General features: G+C 38.7%; 1 protein-coding gene, 1 non-coding gene and 1 pseudogene across 2 annotated transcripts; 1 reads left to right on the plus strand and 2 right to left on the minus strand.

The window, feature by feature from the left end:
* Window positions 1–3172: 3172 nt before the first annotated feature.
* LOC130509786 (uncharacterized) lies at window positions 3173–6634 on the minus strand. Its single transcript, XM_057005979.1, has 2 exons — window positions 6470–6634; window positions 3173–6379 (listed from the first exon to the last, which is right to left on the minus strand). Exons 1-2 carry the CDS (start codon window positions 6632–6634, stop codon window positions 3173–3175), a joined length of 3372 nt encoding a protein of 1123 aa, XP_056861959.1.
* A 5459-nt stretch (window positions 6635–12093) lies between these two features.
* On the minus strand, window positions 12094–12165 carry TRNAQ-CUG (transfer RNA glutamine (anticodon CUG)). The gene has a single exon. It is a non-coding gene; the product is annotated as a tRNA-Gln (tRNA).
* Window positions 12166–12318: 153 nt separating this feature from the next.
* On the plus strand, window positions 12319–16502 carry LOC108844788 (lysine-specific demethylase JMJ27-like; annotated as a pseudogene).
* Window positions 16503–16624: the final 122 nt, after the last annotated feature.

The raw sequence follows: 16624 nt of genomic DNA on the forward strand, positions 1-16624 counted from the left end.
CTTAAAATCCTTATCAAATCTCCAAGGTCTTAAAATCCTCATCAAATCACAAAGGTCTTAAAATCCTTATCAAACCTCAGAAGGTCTTAAAATCCTTATCAAATCCCAAAAGGTCTTAAAATCCTTATCAAATCTCAAAAGGTCTTAAAATCCTTATCAAATCTCAAAAGGTCTTAAAATCCTAAGCAAACTTCAATGGGTCTTAAAATCCCACACACGAATTCAGGTTCCCATGAACCCCCTCCTAAGGTCTTCAGAGTAGCTCAGGTTCCTAAAAACCCGGAGCTAATCTCAATGTTTCAGGAACTCCTTCTAAGGATCCTCGTAATCGAATGTACTCGAAATCTTCGAGACCTGATAAGTCATTGGACATTGTATATAATAATCACGATACATGTCCAAACCAAAACTTCCACTTGACAAAAGTCAATCTCATCCAAGAAACGATCAAACCAAGTCAAATGACTTAATACGAAAAACAAAACCGAAATTTGAATAAAAGGGTTTAAAAGCCTCCTAGGCTAACGAGGGTTCAGAAGACCCTAAGGTTTAAAAGCCTCCTCAGGCTATAAGTCTGAAACGTAAACAAAGCCTATTGGGCAAAAGTCATGAAAGCAACATTACAATTCAAAAAGAGCCGCAGCTCTTAGCCATCATTATCACGGGAGCTCATCCCGACATCCTTGTCTCCCTCGACTGGATCACTTTCTTTGGCTGGATCTCCCTCATCTGCCTCCTTGTCATCGCCCATCTGGGACGTCTCGACTGGAGCTGAATCAGGACCCACCAAACCTAAGTTAGAACCATACTCTCTGGAAAAGGATATATTAAACATGTTAATCTCGAAAGTACCTGAACTCTCTGAGAATTGAGGAATGGGAAGCTTGCTGGCCGAGAAGTCGGATACTTGCTCCTTTTCATACGCAATCGTAGCCATCAGATTAAGCAAAGGAAATCTTCAATAAAGATAACTGTTGCTCGAGATCTCAACAAAAAGGTTGATGCTCGGCGGCTAGGTCTAGCTTCCGAGATAAGGAATCTTATCTCGAAAGCTGGGGGCAACTGTTGGGCCCAAATATGACCCCCTAGCTAGTGATAGACAATAAGAAATGATAACGGGCCACGAAAGGCCCATCATGAATTCAATCTTCAAGAACAGCTAAGTCAGATCTGGAGGCTGTGAGCTGGAGATGTTCATCAGAGAGGTCAAGGAAAAGAGGCAGCTCATTGACAAGTAAACAGGCGCAGGACCCGGTCAAAGAGGTAGCTCGTGGACAAATAAATAGGCGCAGGACCCGGTCAAAGGGGAGCTGTTACAAATCCCTCAAATCACGGAGGAGATCTCGGGAACCTGTTGGTAGCAACTGACGGAGCCTGAGGCTATTTAAAGAGAAAATCAATCAAGAAAAAGGGATCATAACCCATTTCACACACAAGCTCTCAATCATTTAATTCTTTCTTTGTAAACGTTATAAACATCTTTGTAAACATATTCTTTACCCAAAATCATCAATAAAATCATTCATTCATCTTTTAAGTTCTTACGGGATTCAGCCCACGATTATCTTTCCATAATTCTTTCCTAAACTATAACCTGACCTAAAATCAGGAGGTGAGTTTAATCCCTCACATTGTGATCCAATGGTTTTGTAAAGAGATCAGCAAGTTGTTTCTCTGTTGATACATGCTCCAGAATCACAATTCTCACCTCAACTAGCTCTCTCACAAAGTGATGTCGTATGTCCACATGCTTGGTACGCGAATGCTGAACTGGATTCTTAGACAAATTTATTGCACTCATATTATCACAATAGACAGGCATGGGATCAGATATGATACCATAATCAACAAGCATTTGTCGCATCCAGAGCAATTGTGTGCAACAGCTTCCCAATGCAATATATTCAGCCTCAGCAGTGGAAAGGGAGACACAGTTTTGCTTCTTACTGTGCCACGCCACCATGTTGTTCCCAAGGAAGAAACAACCTCCAGATGTGCTATGTCTGTCATCTAAGCACCCAGCCCAATCTGCATCACAAAAACCTGCAAGATTCTCATTAGTTTCAAAGGTATAATGAAGACCAAAGTTCAGAGTTCCTTTCACGTATTTGATGATACGCTTGACAGCCTTCATGTGTGATTCCTTTGGTCGTGCTTAATAGCGAGCGCAAATTCCAACACTTAGACACAGATCAGGTCGACTAGCTGTGAGGTATAGAAGACTGCCGATCATTGCTCTATAGAGTTTCTCATCCACTGGCTTACCATCATCATCTCGAGACAGCTTGGTAGTAGTACTCATTGGAGTATTGGCCACTTTGCTAGTTTGCATCCCAAACCTCTTGATGAGATTTTTTGCATACGTGCTCTGTGATACGGTGATCCCATCCGCCATTTATTTGATTTGCAGTCCGAGAAAGTAACTGAGCTCCCCAACCATGCTCATCTCAAACTCCTTTGTCATAGTTTGAACGAAGTCATCCACCATAGCTTGTGACGTACTCCCAAAGATAATGTCTTCCACATACACTTGAATAATAATGACATCCTTTCCATTCTCCCCTATGAACAGAGTTTTATCAACTCCTCCTCTCTGAAAACCGGCTTTGATAAGGAAGTTGGTTAGTCTTTCATACCAAGCTCGTGGAGCTTGTTTCAGTCCATAAAGGGCTTTCTTGAGTTTGTAGACATGATCAGGGAAGTGTGGATCCTCAAATCCTTTAGGCTGTGTCACATAGACTTCTTCTTTTAAGATACCATTCAGAAACGCACTCTTGACATCCATCTGATAGAGTTTGATCCTGAAGCTGCAAGCCATTCCAAAGAGCAGCCGGATTGATTCAAGACGAGCTACAGGAGCAAAAGTTTCATCGAAGTCCACTCCCTCAAATTGAGTGTATCCCTGACCAACCAGTCTTGACTTGTTGCGAAACACATTACCTTCTTCATCTATCTTATTCTTGTGAATCCACTTAGTTCCAATGACGTTTACTCCATCTGGCCTAGGAATTAGCGCCCACACATCTAACCGTTCAAACTGTTTAAGCTCCTGATGCATGGAATCTGTCCAGTATTCATCATCCAGGGCTTCTTAAAGATTCTTTGGTTCTATCTGAGAGACGAAACACTCCAAGGTATTAATCTTGGCCATGAAGGATGCTATCTTAACCATCTATTTGAAGTTAATTTGCTTCTTTCGTGTAACCCTTTCATCAAATAGTCCTCCAATGACATCAGCTGAGGAATGATTCTTATGCACTTTGCTCTGGTCTAGATCGACTTTAGTCATCTCAGGGTCATCATTGTCTTCAGGCTCATCTTGCCCTTCGCTTTCAGCTTCTTTTGACGGACTTTGTGTGACACTCTCAATAGTTTGTGTTACCCGAGCCTCATAGAATCCAATATTGTCATCAAAGACAACATTAACATTGTCACCAATGAACTTGGTGCGTTGGTTGAACACACGGTAGGCAGAGCTGTTTACTGAGTATCCCAAAAACATACCTATGTCGCTTCTTGCCTCGAATTTTCCAAGATGTTCTTTGTCATTCAGAATGTAGCATAAGCATCCAAATACATGCAAGTGACTCAGATTTGGGGTTTTGCCCTTGAAGATCTCATATGGCGTAGTCTTGGTCTTAGGCTTGACATAGACTCGATTTATCACATAGCATGCAGTGCTAATTGCTTCTGCCCAGAAGCCTGATGGAACACTATTTCCACACAACATAGCTCTCGCCATTTCTTGCAGTGTTCTATTCTTTCTTTCCACAACTCCTTTCTGCTGAGGAGTTCTAGGTGCAGCATACTGATGACGAATACCTTGACTGTGACAGAACTTATCAAACTCTTCGTTTTGAAACTCACCACCATGATCGCTCTTAATCTGAATGATTCCACCCTTGTCTTGCTTGAGTTGAAGAGCCATAATTTTAAAACTCTCAAGGGCGTCAGACTTGTGGCGTAAGAAATCAACCCACGTGTACCTGGAGAAATCATCAACCATCACAAAGATATATCGCTTACCAGCAATGCTTGCAGGGGTGATCGGACCCATAAGATCCATATGAACCAGCTCCAATATTCGTGTAGATCTGATCTCTGAAATTTGTTTGTGTTGCACTTTGACTTGCTTTCCTTGACAGCATCCTCCGCATACAGTATCCGTTTGTTTCTCCAAGTCAGGAACGCCTCTTACCACTTCAGCACTTACAAGTCTGTTGAGCCCATTGGTATTCATATGTCCCAACTTCTTGTGCCATAGATCAAGTTTAGACTCCGAAGCTGCAAAACACACGTTTGAAGGTCTCCAAAGATAACAGTTGTTCCCTGAGCGAATGCCTCTCAACACAACATTGTTTCTTGCATCAATGGCACGACATTCCTTGCTGTTGAAGATTACTTCCAATCCTTCATCACACAATTGACTTACACTGATGAGATTCGCCTTGAGTCCCTCAACAAAGTAGACATTTGAGAGTTTAGGTACATCAGATCTGGAGGTAATCCCAATAGCACAAATCTTACCTTGTCCACCATCTCCAAACGTAACCTTTCCACCTCTGATAAGTTCAAGTTTCTCAAGATAATCTTCGTTTCCAGTCATATGCTTCGAGCAACCACTGTCAAAGTACCAAGGAAGTTGTGTCTGTGATGCTTCTTCAGCTGAGGTGTACGCAACATGACTCACAATTTCAGTTTCTTCTTGTATCCTCACGAAGTTACAGACAAGATCATGGTTGACTTCAGTGTGTGACTCAGCACGGATGGTAAGTGACACTGAGGGAGTGCGATCCTTGTAGTTTGGGTATAAGTCTCGTTTAGCTATCCACACACACCCATAGGCTGTTGGTTCTGTGAAGCACAAGTTCAACCTCCAAGCTCTCTCATACTGACTTCTTCGAAAGTAACAAAACCTGACATTGTGTCCTCGTTTTCCACAGAAGTGACACCCGTTTCCACGTCTTCTTAGTATAGGAAGAACATGATTGTTCCTTTCAGCATGAGTAGGCTTTCCTTCAGGTTTCCTTTCTTCCCTAGGAGCTTCCTTCACAAATTTTGTTTCTGTCGTTGTGGAGGTAGATCCCTTGTATCCCAGCCCAGTGCTGTGACTTGGACACTGTCCCAAAGTCAGTATGTGATCAAGAGATGCGGTACCCGTTGATAACATCCGAATTTTCTTGTGATTCTCAGTGAGTTGACTCTCAAGTAATCTGCTTCGATCGGTCTCCATAGTCAAGAGATCACTTAGCCTTTGCACGTGAGCTTCAGCTTCCTTGCAGACTCGTTCTTTCTCTGTCATAGCTCTCTTAAGTGCAAGCACTTCTTGGTCAGATTCCCTGTCAATAGAGTACTCCTTTGTTTTGACAGAGGGCTGATCAAGTTCCAGTATGTTAATCTGAGCCTTTAACATTGCAGTTTCTTTAAGCAACGAAAGATTCTCATGACTAAGATCAGAGAACTTGTTAAAGAGATCCTTGTACTCAGCTTCAAGATCTTGCTCGAAATCCTCATCATCCTCACTGTCAATATCAGTTGCTTTTCCAGTTTCTTCACCAATCAATGCCATGAAATTTTGATGCATCTCCCCTTCATCAGTGTCGCTGTCGGATTCAGTATCACTAAAACTCACAAGAGACTTCTCCTTCTTAAGGATACTAGGACACTCACTGCGATTATGACCAATGTCTTTGCACTCAATGCATTTTTGCTCCTTTCTCTTAGCTAGAGGACACTCGCTTCTAAAGTGACCGAAACCATCACACTCATGACACTTCTTGGTGTTTTTGCTAGACTCCTGTCTTGAGCTCTGAGAACTGCTTCTTTCACTGTCATTCCGTTGATACCGACCACTCGATCTTCCATTACCCTTTTCCATGCGCTTGATGTACTTGTTAAAGTTTCGAGCTATTAAGCTGAGATTCTCTTCAATCTTGGTGACACGGCTATCGTGAGACTCAGCTTTGAAGGCGATGCTCTTCTGATTTGTAGCTTGCCTATCATTCTTCTCAAGGTCATGTACCTTCAGGATTCCGGAGAGTTGATCAAAATTCATCTCATCTGTGTCTACAGCAAGTGTAAGGACTGCCTTGTATGCCTCGAATCGTGGCGGTAAGCATCTCAACAATTTTTTTACCAAGTCCTTTTCTTCATACTTCTTACTAAGGACTGATGCTTCACTTGCCAGCTCGCTGATCTTGCATATGAACCCCTCAATCGGCTCATCATCACTCATCCTCAGATTTTCAAACTTGGAGGCAAGATGATCAAGACGAGTTCTTCTCACACTTGTGTTCCCCTTAAAGTGGTTGATGAGTGTATCCCAAGCTTGCTTTGCAGATTCACATCCTTGTATGATCTTGAATTGCTCAACATCCACCTACGAGAATATGACAGTCAGAGCCTTGGAGTTGAATTTCGAAGCTTTCTTCTCACCATCAGTCCACTGATTTTTAGGTTTTGGACCAACAGACTTATCCTCCATGATGACAGTAGGCGCAACCCAACCATCTTCTACAGACGTCCAAGCATCTTCATCAACTCTTCTGATGATGTGTTGCATCCTAACCTTCCAGTGCCCGAAGTTGGTACTGTCAAGCATAATAGGCTTGTGAATGTGTAACAGTTCTTTCATGGTGTCCATGAAATCCGCAAGACCTCAACCTGTTAGTAGTACTTGATACCACAGAGGTTTCCCGCTCTGATACCAAATGAAAGTTCAGAGACACGTAAATAAGAACCGTACACAGAGCTTTCAAGAACACTTCTTGTATTATAGAAACCTTTTAAACAATCTTCCTAGATCTGCTTAATCCGATTTAAGCTCAGTCACACACGACTAGCGACAAACCAGTTCCTAAGCTCTAAGTTACAGAAACTCAACGTCAAAACCTATTGCTTGATTTCTATAGCCGACAAGAACAACTCTCTTGCTCTAGCTTTTACAATGACGTGCTTAACCTAAACTTGCCCCTGCGCAATCTAGTTAAGTAGTCCCCACCGAATATTCTCTTTCCTAATATCTCGATGAATCCAAATCTTTCCAATTCTTCTTTACTTGATCTTCAAGCAATATCCTAGAGTTAATGAGTATCTGCCACGTCATTACTCAATAACAAACTCGTCACAGTGTGTCACACACGAATCTTCATGCGTAACACCTCGTGCCGTTCCTCACACGATCAAGCTCTTTTTCTTGAGCTTACATTCAATGCGAGTTCTTTCAATTTACCGAGACCCTCTCAACCTCCTTTCTACGCAGGAAATCGAGAATCATCATCGTCAAGAGAAAACCACATCATTGCACCAGCAATGACTTGGAACAATGTTACAATCACTGAGTTTAGATACTCGTTAGAGGTGTGCAAAGACAAGAAAATTTAAAAGAGTTGAAACCATTATGATTGATGAAACCATATTGATGACCAAAACTTTTCGTTGGTATTGTAGTAGTAAAAGAGTTGTCGTATCTCACAATCGGTTTCCGTATCTGCATATGTGATTAAAAGAAGAGCTGTGACCCCTCATGGAATGGATCTTGTCTCTCATCTTCCATGTCCTCTCGTATTCTTCCCTCTTCCTAGACTCGGTGGCATCCTTTCCATCTCACAAAATCCTGTTGCTGGTCTGTATGTAACTCTATGTGGTCCGTTTCTGAGAAGCTCCTCCTAAGCTTTTTTTTAACTCATTCCACCAACATCCAGACCGGTGAAACTCCTCTTCTATCAACCTGGTGCTGATTGCTGAAGCCATCTTACTATTGGAACTCGTTTTTTGACGAAATGGTTTTAGACTATTTTCGGTAATTTTTCCGGGCGAAGACATTCGCCGGATAACTGATTGTTTGACAAACACTATGAATTAGTGTATTCATATGTCAAAAATAGAGTTCATTTGAATGAGAAATGGAGTAATAAAATATGTGACTTAAATGTACACATTAGATATTGGGTTTGGATTTGGATTTAAATATGTTAGATAGACTTATGTCTAAAAACTTATGGTTTAAATCATATTCATGTTATCTTTTATATTTGTTTAAATATAAAAATGTAAACCCAAAAGTATATTGATGGTTTTTGATTTGGTCAAAACATCTTTATGACTTGAAAAGAAAAAACGTACAAGAGTCATGAATTATGGAATTCAAATTTCATTATGGCACTTAATTAGTACGTTTGGTTGACTCCATAATGACATAACGTGCCTTCATTTTTCTGTATAAAAGGAGCATTTGTGTTAACTCATTTGAGAGAGATTTACATACAAACAAAGTATAGTAAAAATAATTCTCCCATGTTGAGTAGTGATGTCTCTTATTTTTTATTTTAGTTTGTGTCTGAGAGTACAACACAAAACCAGTTTCGCTAGGCTTCTGATAGAGTGACGCAAATTCAGAAGATTGTTTGCAGTTGTATCCTGGGACTCATTACGTTATCGAACCGTCGCACTACGGGACGTATTTTGAGTTAAAGAAAGAGATAATATCTCGCATCTGCAGTTGTATCATCCTTTTCTTAATCTTTGGTATAATTTTATCAATTTTATTCTTTATAATATTCAGTTCTCCGTAGTTTATAAAATACGGTTCTATCAGTCTTAACTCAAAATATCTGTTTATTGCTTTGCACTAACCGGACTGATTATTGTAAAAAGTATTTTTTTGTAAGAACAAGTTTGTTGATCAATTCTCGGGAAAAGAGGCAGAAATCAGATCTATAGGATTATTACAAAATAATCTTTCTAGTAAATTATTGTTTCTATTATTATACTAACAAAACTAATTATTTTGTGAAGTATTTTGTCATGAAAACAGGAATTGGAGATTTCATGGTGATAAAGAATCTGTTCATTTTATCAGATTATTTTTGTTGATGATTTCTATGTGGATAAAAATCATTAATTGATGGATCCAGTGGTTACAATCATTTTTTAATATTAGTCAAAAATGTGATATTGCTTTGACTTGGTAAATGATAATTATTTTGCTTTAATTATCAAGAATGGTTTAACGTTTTTGATTTCTTTTTCGGATGTTGGGATAACTTAATTTAGTTATTAAGCATATGTTGACCATGAGAAAAGAAAACTGATTCAAGTTTCAAAAATATGGTGAAACCATAGATATAAATAACATTTTGATTCTTAAGGGATCATGTTATATGAATGGAAATGGATTTCGTGAGTCGACGCCTCAAATTAGTTTTGGGAGAGGTCTGCCACATATAAATCATTTGCCATAAGAAATAAAATGTTTGTTGATATTGATCAAAACATTTGTATTTCGTCAATGCCTAAATGCACATTTTAAAAAGGTTGACCATACAAAATCAATGAAAATTTTCAGACCAATATGACTGAAACTGACAATGTGTATTGTAGTTTTTAAAGTCAATATGTTTGAGAATAACTATAGAAAATGGTGGTTTTTATGTTACAACAATATCATGTAATGATATGTATATTTGCTAAAAGGAAAAATATGTTTTGGAAAAATTCAAATCATAGAGTTATAAATCAACTTGAGAGAACTATGAAAATAGTTGTATCTAAAATGTGATTTTCTGAGAATGAAATACATTTTAAAGAAAATTATAACAATTTTTCGAAATTGTTTTTATTATTCATTTAAATCTAAAGGAGTTGTAGATTAATCTTCTAAGCTCTTAAGAGATGTTAAATGTAAATATGTATGTTTTTGAGTTATCTCAAGAAATGTGGGGGAAGCTTTGCTTACCATATAAAGTCATTGGCAAGAGGCCAAATGAACTTAGTGATAGTTATCAAACTATGATTTAAAAAAAAAAAAAAAAACTAGTGTCATACACTGAGTTTTGTGTATAATGATTGATTGTATTTTGAAAGAAAAAAGATGACAAAAATCATTAAACAATTGATCTCGACTAATCTTAAGAGATTATGTTCACTATGATGACAACCTAGGATCCTGTTATTAAAGGTGTGTCATGAGATCAAATTGTAATATCATCAAGAGGAATGGGTTTAGCCTATGAACTAAGATGAGGTTTGGCGTTAACTCTACTTATCAGATTGGAGATCCCAAGAAATAGGTCAAGGAGACAACTAAGTCAAACTAAATCTGCCCAAAGCACTGTAAGACTTCGGTCTATACCCAGTTCCTAGGATGATTAAACAGTGCTACATGTAAGGAATAGAGGATAAGCATTTGCTTTTAATGATTTGTGCCAATTGTTTTGAGATATGAATGGAGTAGTACATGATACTCCTCTAAACAAAACTAATGGCAAATCACCTTGTGGGTGTGAAATGGGGCCGTTTCTAGGAGAATAAAATGGTTATATTCTCTAAAGTTCACTCATGATTACCAGGAATGTTCACGGCCAAAATGAACACAATAGAGAAATTGGTTTTGTGAGAGAATGAAACTGTGTTTTGGCTATTGTCTAGGTTTACACCAAAGCCCGGGAGGTTCAAGACATCATGGCCACCTCCTGGCCGAGTAAATCCGATAGCTATTAACAATGACTGGTTCAAGGCTGAAAAATTGCTACCAACTCATCATGCAGTGAATTTCTCGTTTGTACTCTCCAAAGTCCTTAGTTGAGTCTTGTCGAATCCTGTCTAGGAAGTCAAGTATGTCGAGTCGTCTAGTGTCTAGAGTCATTTCTATTCATGTGGGGGGATTGTTGGAACTCGTTTTTTGACGAAATGGTTTTAGACTATTTTTGGTAATTTTTCCGGGCGAAGACGTTCGCCGGATAACTGATTGTTTGACAAACACTATGAATTAGTGTATTCATATGTCAAAAATAGAGTTCATTTGAATGAGAAATGGAGTAATAAAATATGTGACTTAAATGTACACATTAGATATTGGGTTTGGATTTGGATTTAAATATGTTAGATAGACTTATGTCTAAAAACTTATGGTTTAAATCATATTCATGTTATCTTTTATATTTGTTTAAATATAAAAAATGTAAACCCAAAAGTATATTGATGGTTTTTGATTTGGTCAAAACATCTTTATGACTTGAAAAGAAAAAACGTACAAGAGTCATGAATTATGGAATTCAAATTTCATTATGGCACTTAATTAGTACGTTTGGTTGACTCCATAATGACATAATGTGCCTTCATTTTTCTGTATAAAAGGAGCATTTGTGTTAACTCATTTGAGAGAGATTTACATACAAACAAAGTATAGTAAAAATAATTCTCCCATGTTGAGTAGTGATATCTCTTATTTTTTATTTTAGTTTGTGTTTGAGAGTACAACACAAAACCAGTTTCGCTAGGCTTCTGATAGAGTGACGCAAATTCAGAAGATTGTTTGCAGTTGTATCTTGGGACTCATTACGTTATCGAACCGTCGTACTACGGGACGTATTTTGAGTTAAGGAAAGAGATAATATCTCGCCTCTACAGTTGTATCATCTTTTTCTTAATCTTTGGTATAATTTTATCAATTTTATTCTTTATAATATTCAGTTCTCCGTAGTTTATAAAATACGGTTTTATCACTTACAACAGTAAAAGTTATATTAAGCTTGTGGTTGATCCGGTTACCAAAGAAACATCCTTATTCGAGCCAGCTGGTTAAGTAAATTGTTTTCCAAGGTTTGGACTTATATTGGTCATGTAATGCATTCACATGGGGTTGCTGTGTGTGCAAGAAAATGCATTCACCTCATTGCCTTGTAATAAACAAGACCAAAACTTTTTTCCACAAAAAAAGACCAAAACTGTTCTTATACATGTTTCTGTTTTCCTTTTTAATACAGTGACAGTCCTGTACTAGAATTACAAATCAAATATCATCAGACCAGACAAATGGTTATAATAATATGAAATTTTTTGATCCTCTTGGAATGGATTTTGATTGGCACTGCGTAATACCTTTCTCTCTCGCTGCGAAGTTCTTCTTGATCACACAGACCATTGGTTAATTGAAAAATGTAACAAGATTTGCAGCATGAACCCAAGGACACACATCAGCATGATGAAACAGAAGAAAGAAATGTTCTTTGCATAAGAATGTAGAAAACACAAAGTGGAGAGATATTAAATCAGTGGTGATTCTAATAAAGCTGACCGGATAGATTAAAAAAAAGGTTCCACCGAGAATTGAACTCGGGTTACTGGATTCAGAGTCCAATGTCCTAACCGCTAGACCATGGAACCATTTCGGTTATCGACCGCAGTTTAAATTTTCATAAACGTAAACAACAAACTGTATATATATTTATAAATGAATAAATAATAATTTCTCAAAACGACTGCGCTTTTATTAACTGTGTTGTCTGTTGTCACTAACAATAGTGGCGACTCCGATAGTAAGAAACCCTGAAGGAGAGTCTGAGAGAGAGAGAGAGAGAGAGTATGGAGAAAAGGAAGGAGAAGCGAATTAGGTCAGATGATTCCGACGAGTCAGATAACGATGTTCTCAGCAAACGATCGTCCCAATTCGGCCGAATCAGGGGAAGAGGAAGAGGAAGAGGAAGTGGAAGAAGACGGCATGCAACAGACATGCCTACGCCCGCGAAGGTTAAATTAATTTCCCAATTTAGTTTCTGCGTTTCGAAATACATTCCAAAAGAGGAAATGTTTGCTTCTTCAGGATGATGGAAGAAGAAGAAGAAAGAATGTGGGTTTGACTTGTCATCAGTGTAAAATCGTCAAGAGTAAGAGTGATTTTGTCTTGTGTTGTAAATGTATCAAGGTTAAGAAGCGCTATTGCTATGACTGCATCAACAGATGGTATAAAGTCTTTCACTTGCACACACTAGAAACGATTTTGCAATGTCATATGAGAATCTTGACTTCTCTAATATATATAGGTATCCTGAGAGAACCCCTGAGGAAGTTCAAACTGCATGTCCTTTCTGTTTGGGGAATTGCAATTGCCGAGCTTGTTTGCGTCAGCCTTTGCTTCTCAAGGTAATGGATTTTTTTTAGATTTCATTTGTTCTCATGTGAATGAAATGGTTCATTTTGACTTTTTCTCTGAATCTCAGCAGAGACGGAGTGAGAAGGACGCTAATGTCAAGCTGAAGCAGTATCTCTTAGTTAAAGCTCTTCCTGTTCTTAGGGATATTTATGCTGAGCAGAACCGTGAACTAGAGGTTGAAGCAGCAGTTAGAGGTAATGGGTTTTCACTTGTTTTTGCACTCCTCTCTTTTCTCACCTAACCTGTTTGTATTCTTCTAGGTGTCCCTGTGACTGAGTCTGATATCACTAGGTGGAAACTTGACATAGATGAACGCATTTACTGGTAAAACTTTTAACTTTTATTTTTCTTCTATATATTGTATCCGTTGCAAATATGCAATAGGAAGAGAGAATCTTATGTTGCTATTGTCACCAAGTTCACGAGAAGATGTTTCTATTGAACGATAGTTGGGGGGAATTATTTGGGTGTAAGTGGTTGATCTTATTAAGCAATTTCATTTCCGTGTTTCTATTGGTGGTGCCTTTATGACAATGATCTTATTATGTTCTTTTTATAAACATCTCTCTGGTTCCTTGTTTGCTTACAGTTTCTTCACCCTTTTACGACAGTGACCTCTGCAGCACATCCATTGCCAACTTTCACAGAAGCTGTCTGAACCCATATTGTTCATTCGATATATGTCTTTCTTGCTGCAAGGAACTAAGAGAGCATTTCCGCAAGGAGAAAATTGCAGAAAGGACAGGTCAAGGAAAAGACTCCAGCGTTCCTTTGGATATCTCTAATTGGAAGCTTAATTCTGACGGTAGCATTCCATGCCCTCCAAAAGAGCGTGGTGGCTGTGGTACTTCAACACTGGTGTTGAAACGCTTGTGCGAATGTGATTGGGTCAGTAAACTGATAACGGATGCAGAGGAAGTTACTCTGCAGTTTCAGCCACCAGAGCCAACTCTGGTTCCATCATCACAAGGCAGGCGGCGTTTAGGAAGAATGCTAGTCATGATAACTTCTTATATTCCCCAAATGCCGTTGATCTGGCTGAAGACGATATTGCTCATTTTCAGTCGCATTGGATGAGGGCAGAACCTGTGATAGTCAGAAATGTCCTCGAGAAGACATATGGGCTAAGTTGGGAACCAATGGTTATGTGGAGAGCGTGCAGGGAAATGAATCCAAAAGTTCAGTGCAAAGGAGATGCGAAAAGCGTGAAAGCGTTGAATTGCTTGGACTGGTGTCAGGTCAGTCATGTAATGAACTTGTATACCCATTCTCATATTTGAAAAGTATACTCATTCTCATCCCTTTCTCTTGTAGATTGAAATCAATATTCATCAGTTTTTTCAAGGCTACTTAATAGGCCGCATGGATCAAAGTGGTTGGCCAGAATTGCTGAAGTTGGAGGATTGGCCTCCATCAACTTTATTTGAAGAGCGCCTTCCAAGGCATAACGCTGAGTTTATTTCTGCGTTACCTTTCTCTGATTACACTGACCCAAAGTCAGGTATCTTGAATCTCGCAACAAGACTTCCTGAAGGATCCTTGAAGCCAGATCTTGGACCCAAGACATACATTGCCTACGGTTTCCCTGAAGAGCTTGATAGAGGAGATTCTGTGACAAAGCTGCATTGTAATATCTCTGACACGGTGCGTGTCCCAATTTATTCTCACACTTCCTTAATTCTTGCTAGACAGCGTAACGAAATTGAACTGGCATGTTTTTCTGTTTTAATTGCTCTGTGAACTTGAGTTAGGTATATGTGCTGACACACACAGCTAAAGTCGACATAACTCCTCGGCAATACAAACGTATAAAAGAAGCACGGAAACGCTATGAAGAAACCCAGTTGCATAAACAATACGGTGGTCAACAGACAGAAGCTTGCGAATGTGAAAACAAGTCACTGAAAGAAGAAGAGAATGAGGAAGCTTTTAAGAAATGCGACGGTCTTTTGGGAGAACCATCAACTAGCAGTTTGAAACCGTCTGGGTCACAAGAAGCTGATAAAGTATTTGTTTCAAAAGGTATTGCAATAAGCTCCATCCATGTTTATGCATAATTTACTGAAGAAAGTTTGCGTAAATTTAAGGTGTCTGTGCTAATATTCAAAGAGCTGATCGTATGGAAGAGTCAGGTTATGATTCTAAGACGGATGCGGGCTTCATTTCTCAGAAGAATGTAACGCTGATAAACGAACCGTTTGCTTGCGAGGATTTTATTGGCGTATGTTTGAAGATAGAGAGATTATCTCCAAAGTACCAAAATGAAGATGATCCCACGGTGGAGGATGGCCTCATGATGCCAACGCTTCCTTCAACTCCTCCGTGGGAGAAAGTGGATAGTCCCCCACAAGATGTTGAGAGTACAATTGCAGAGTCCATACAAGAGAAGAAACTGGATGCTCCAAAAGAAACTAATGCCAATGAGAGTTCCAAAACCGATGTGCATGGTGGTGCTGTGTGGGACATCTTTCGAAGAGAGGATGTTCCAAAACTTATTGAGTATCTGAAAAGGCACAAGCATGAGTTTCGTCATTTCTATAACAAACCTGTGGAATCTGTAAGTATCATCACTCACATCACTCTTGTAAGTGACTAGTATCTGAGAGAAATCTTGAATTTATTAATGCTTCTGTTTAAAATTTTCAGGTTATTCACCCAATTCATGACCAGAGTATGTTCTTGAATGAAAAACAGAAGAAACAGCTAAAGGAGGAATTCGGTAAGATTCTTGGTTTGGATTGAAAAAGCTGATTTTTCTTCTATGCTATGGTGAAGGACTGAAGGGTACATGTATGGCTTTTCATATGCACAGACATAGAGCCATGGACATTTGTGCAGCATCTCGGTGAAGCTGTTTTCATCCCTGCAGGTTGTCCTCATCAAGTGAGGAACATACAGGTTCAATATTCCCTCTTTGTTTCGACATCTCATTTTCATGTGTTAGTAATACTAAAAACTTAAACGATTTACAGTCTTGCATAAAGGTGGCACTTGATTTTGTTGCTCCTGAGAGTGTAGAAGAATGCCTTAGGCTAACACAAGGTATCCGGAGACTACCAAAAGACCACAGATCCAACGAAGATAGATTAGAGGTACTTTGAATGTTTCATTATATCAGAACGTCATTTTAGGAAGGTAGAAAGAGTCTTATATGAACCTGCATTGTAGGTTAAGAAAGTAGTGTTGCATGCTGCGAGCTCAGCCATAAGAGAGTCAAAATATCTAATAATGCAAAACTCCAGGACGCAGTGATGCAAAGAAGAGACTCTGAAGGTTTTGTTTTAAAAAGCTTATCAGTGCTTGTGAAACAGCCTGGCGGTTCTGTAAGTAATGTTGTAGACTAGAACGAAATGGGTTTAGGTTCTCAAACCCTTGGAAATCAAGACACCAAGTGTAATCATATTATCTCTGGCAGCTTGGCATCTGTACTTTTCACGGCTTCTCCAGTAACTAGCCTTACATATCAATCAAAATGGCTTGAAATCAAGGTTACTGGTTTGGTAGCTGAACAATAACCTCTAAAAGTATCTCTAATCTACATTTCTATGTGGGGTGGTTTTGTCATTTGATGTTTAATGGATATTTTTTTGTATATTTACTATTGCATGACTAGTTCTTGACTTATAAAAATAGCATATATTTTCTTTTTTTTACTAGAAAGATTTTGTGAAATCGTTCAACATCGGTTAAAAA

This window comes from Raphanus sativus, chromosome 3 (genome assembly GCF_000801105.2).
Source record: "Raphanus sativus cultivar WK10039 chromosome 3, ASM80110v3, whole genome shotgun sequence".
NCBI classification, from domain to species: Eukaryota; Viridiplantae; Streptophyta; class Magnoliopsida; order Brassicales; family Brassicaceae; genus Raphanus; species Raphanus sativus.

Bases quoted from the DNA above. Each gene is read 5' to 3' on its own strand.
- LOC130509786 (XM_057005979.1), bottom strand. From the start codon at position 6,634: ATGAAAGAACTGTTACACATTCACAAGCCTATTATGCTTGACAGTACC. The intron at 6,380-6,469 runs GTTGGTCCAAAA...ATATTCTCGTAG, and splicing joins TCATCATGGAGGATAAGTCT to GTGGATGTTGAGCAATTCAA.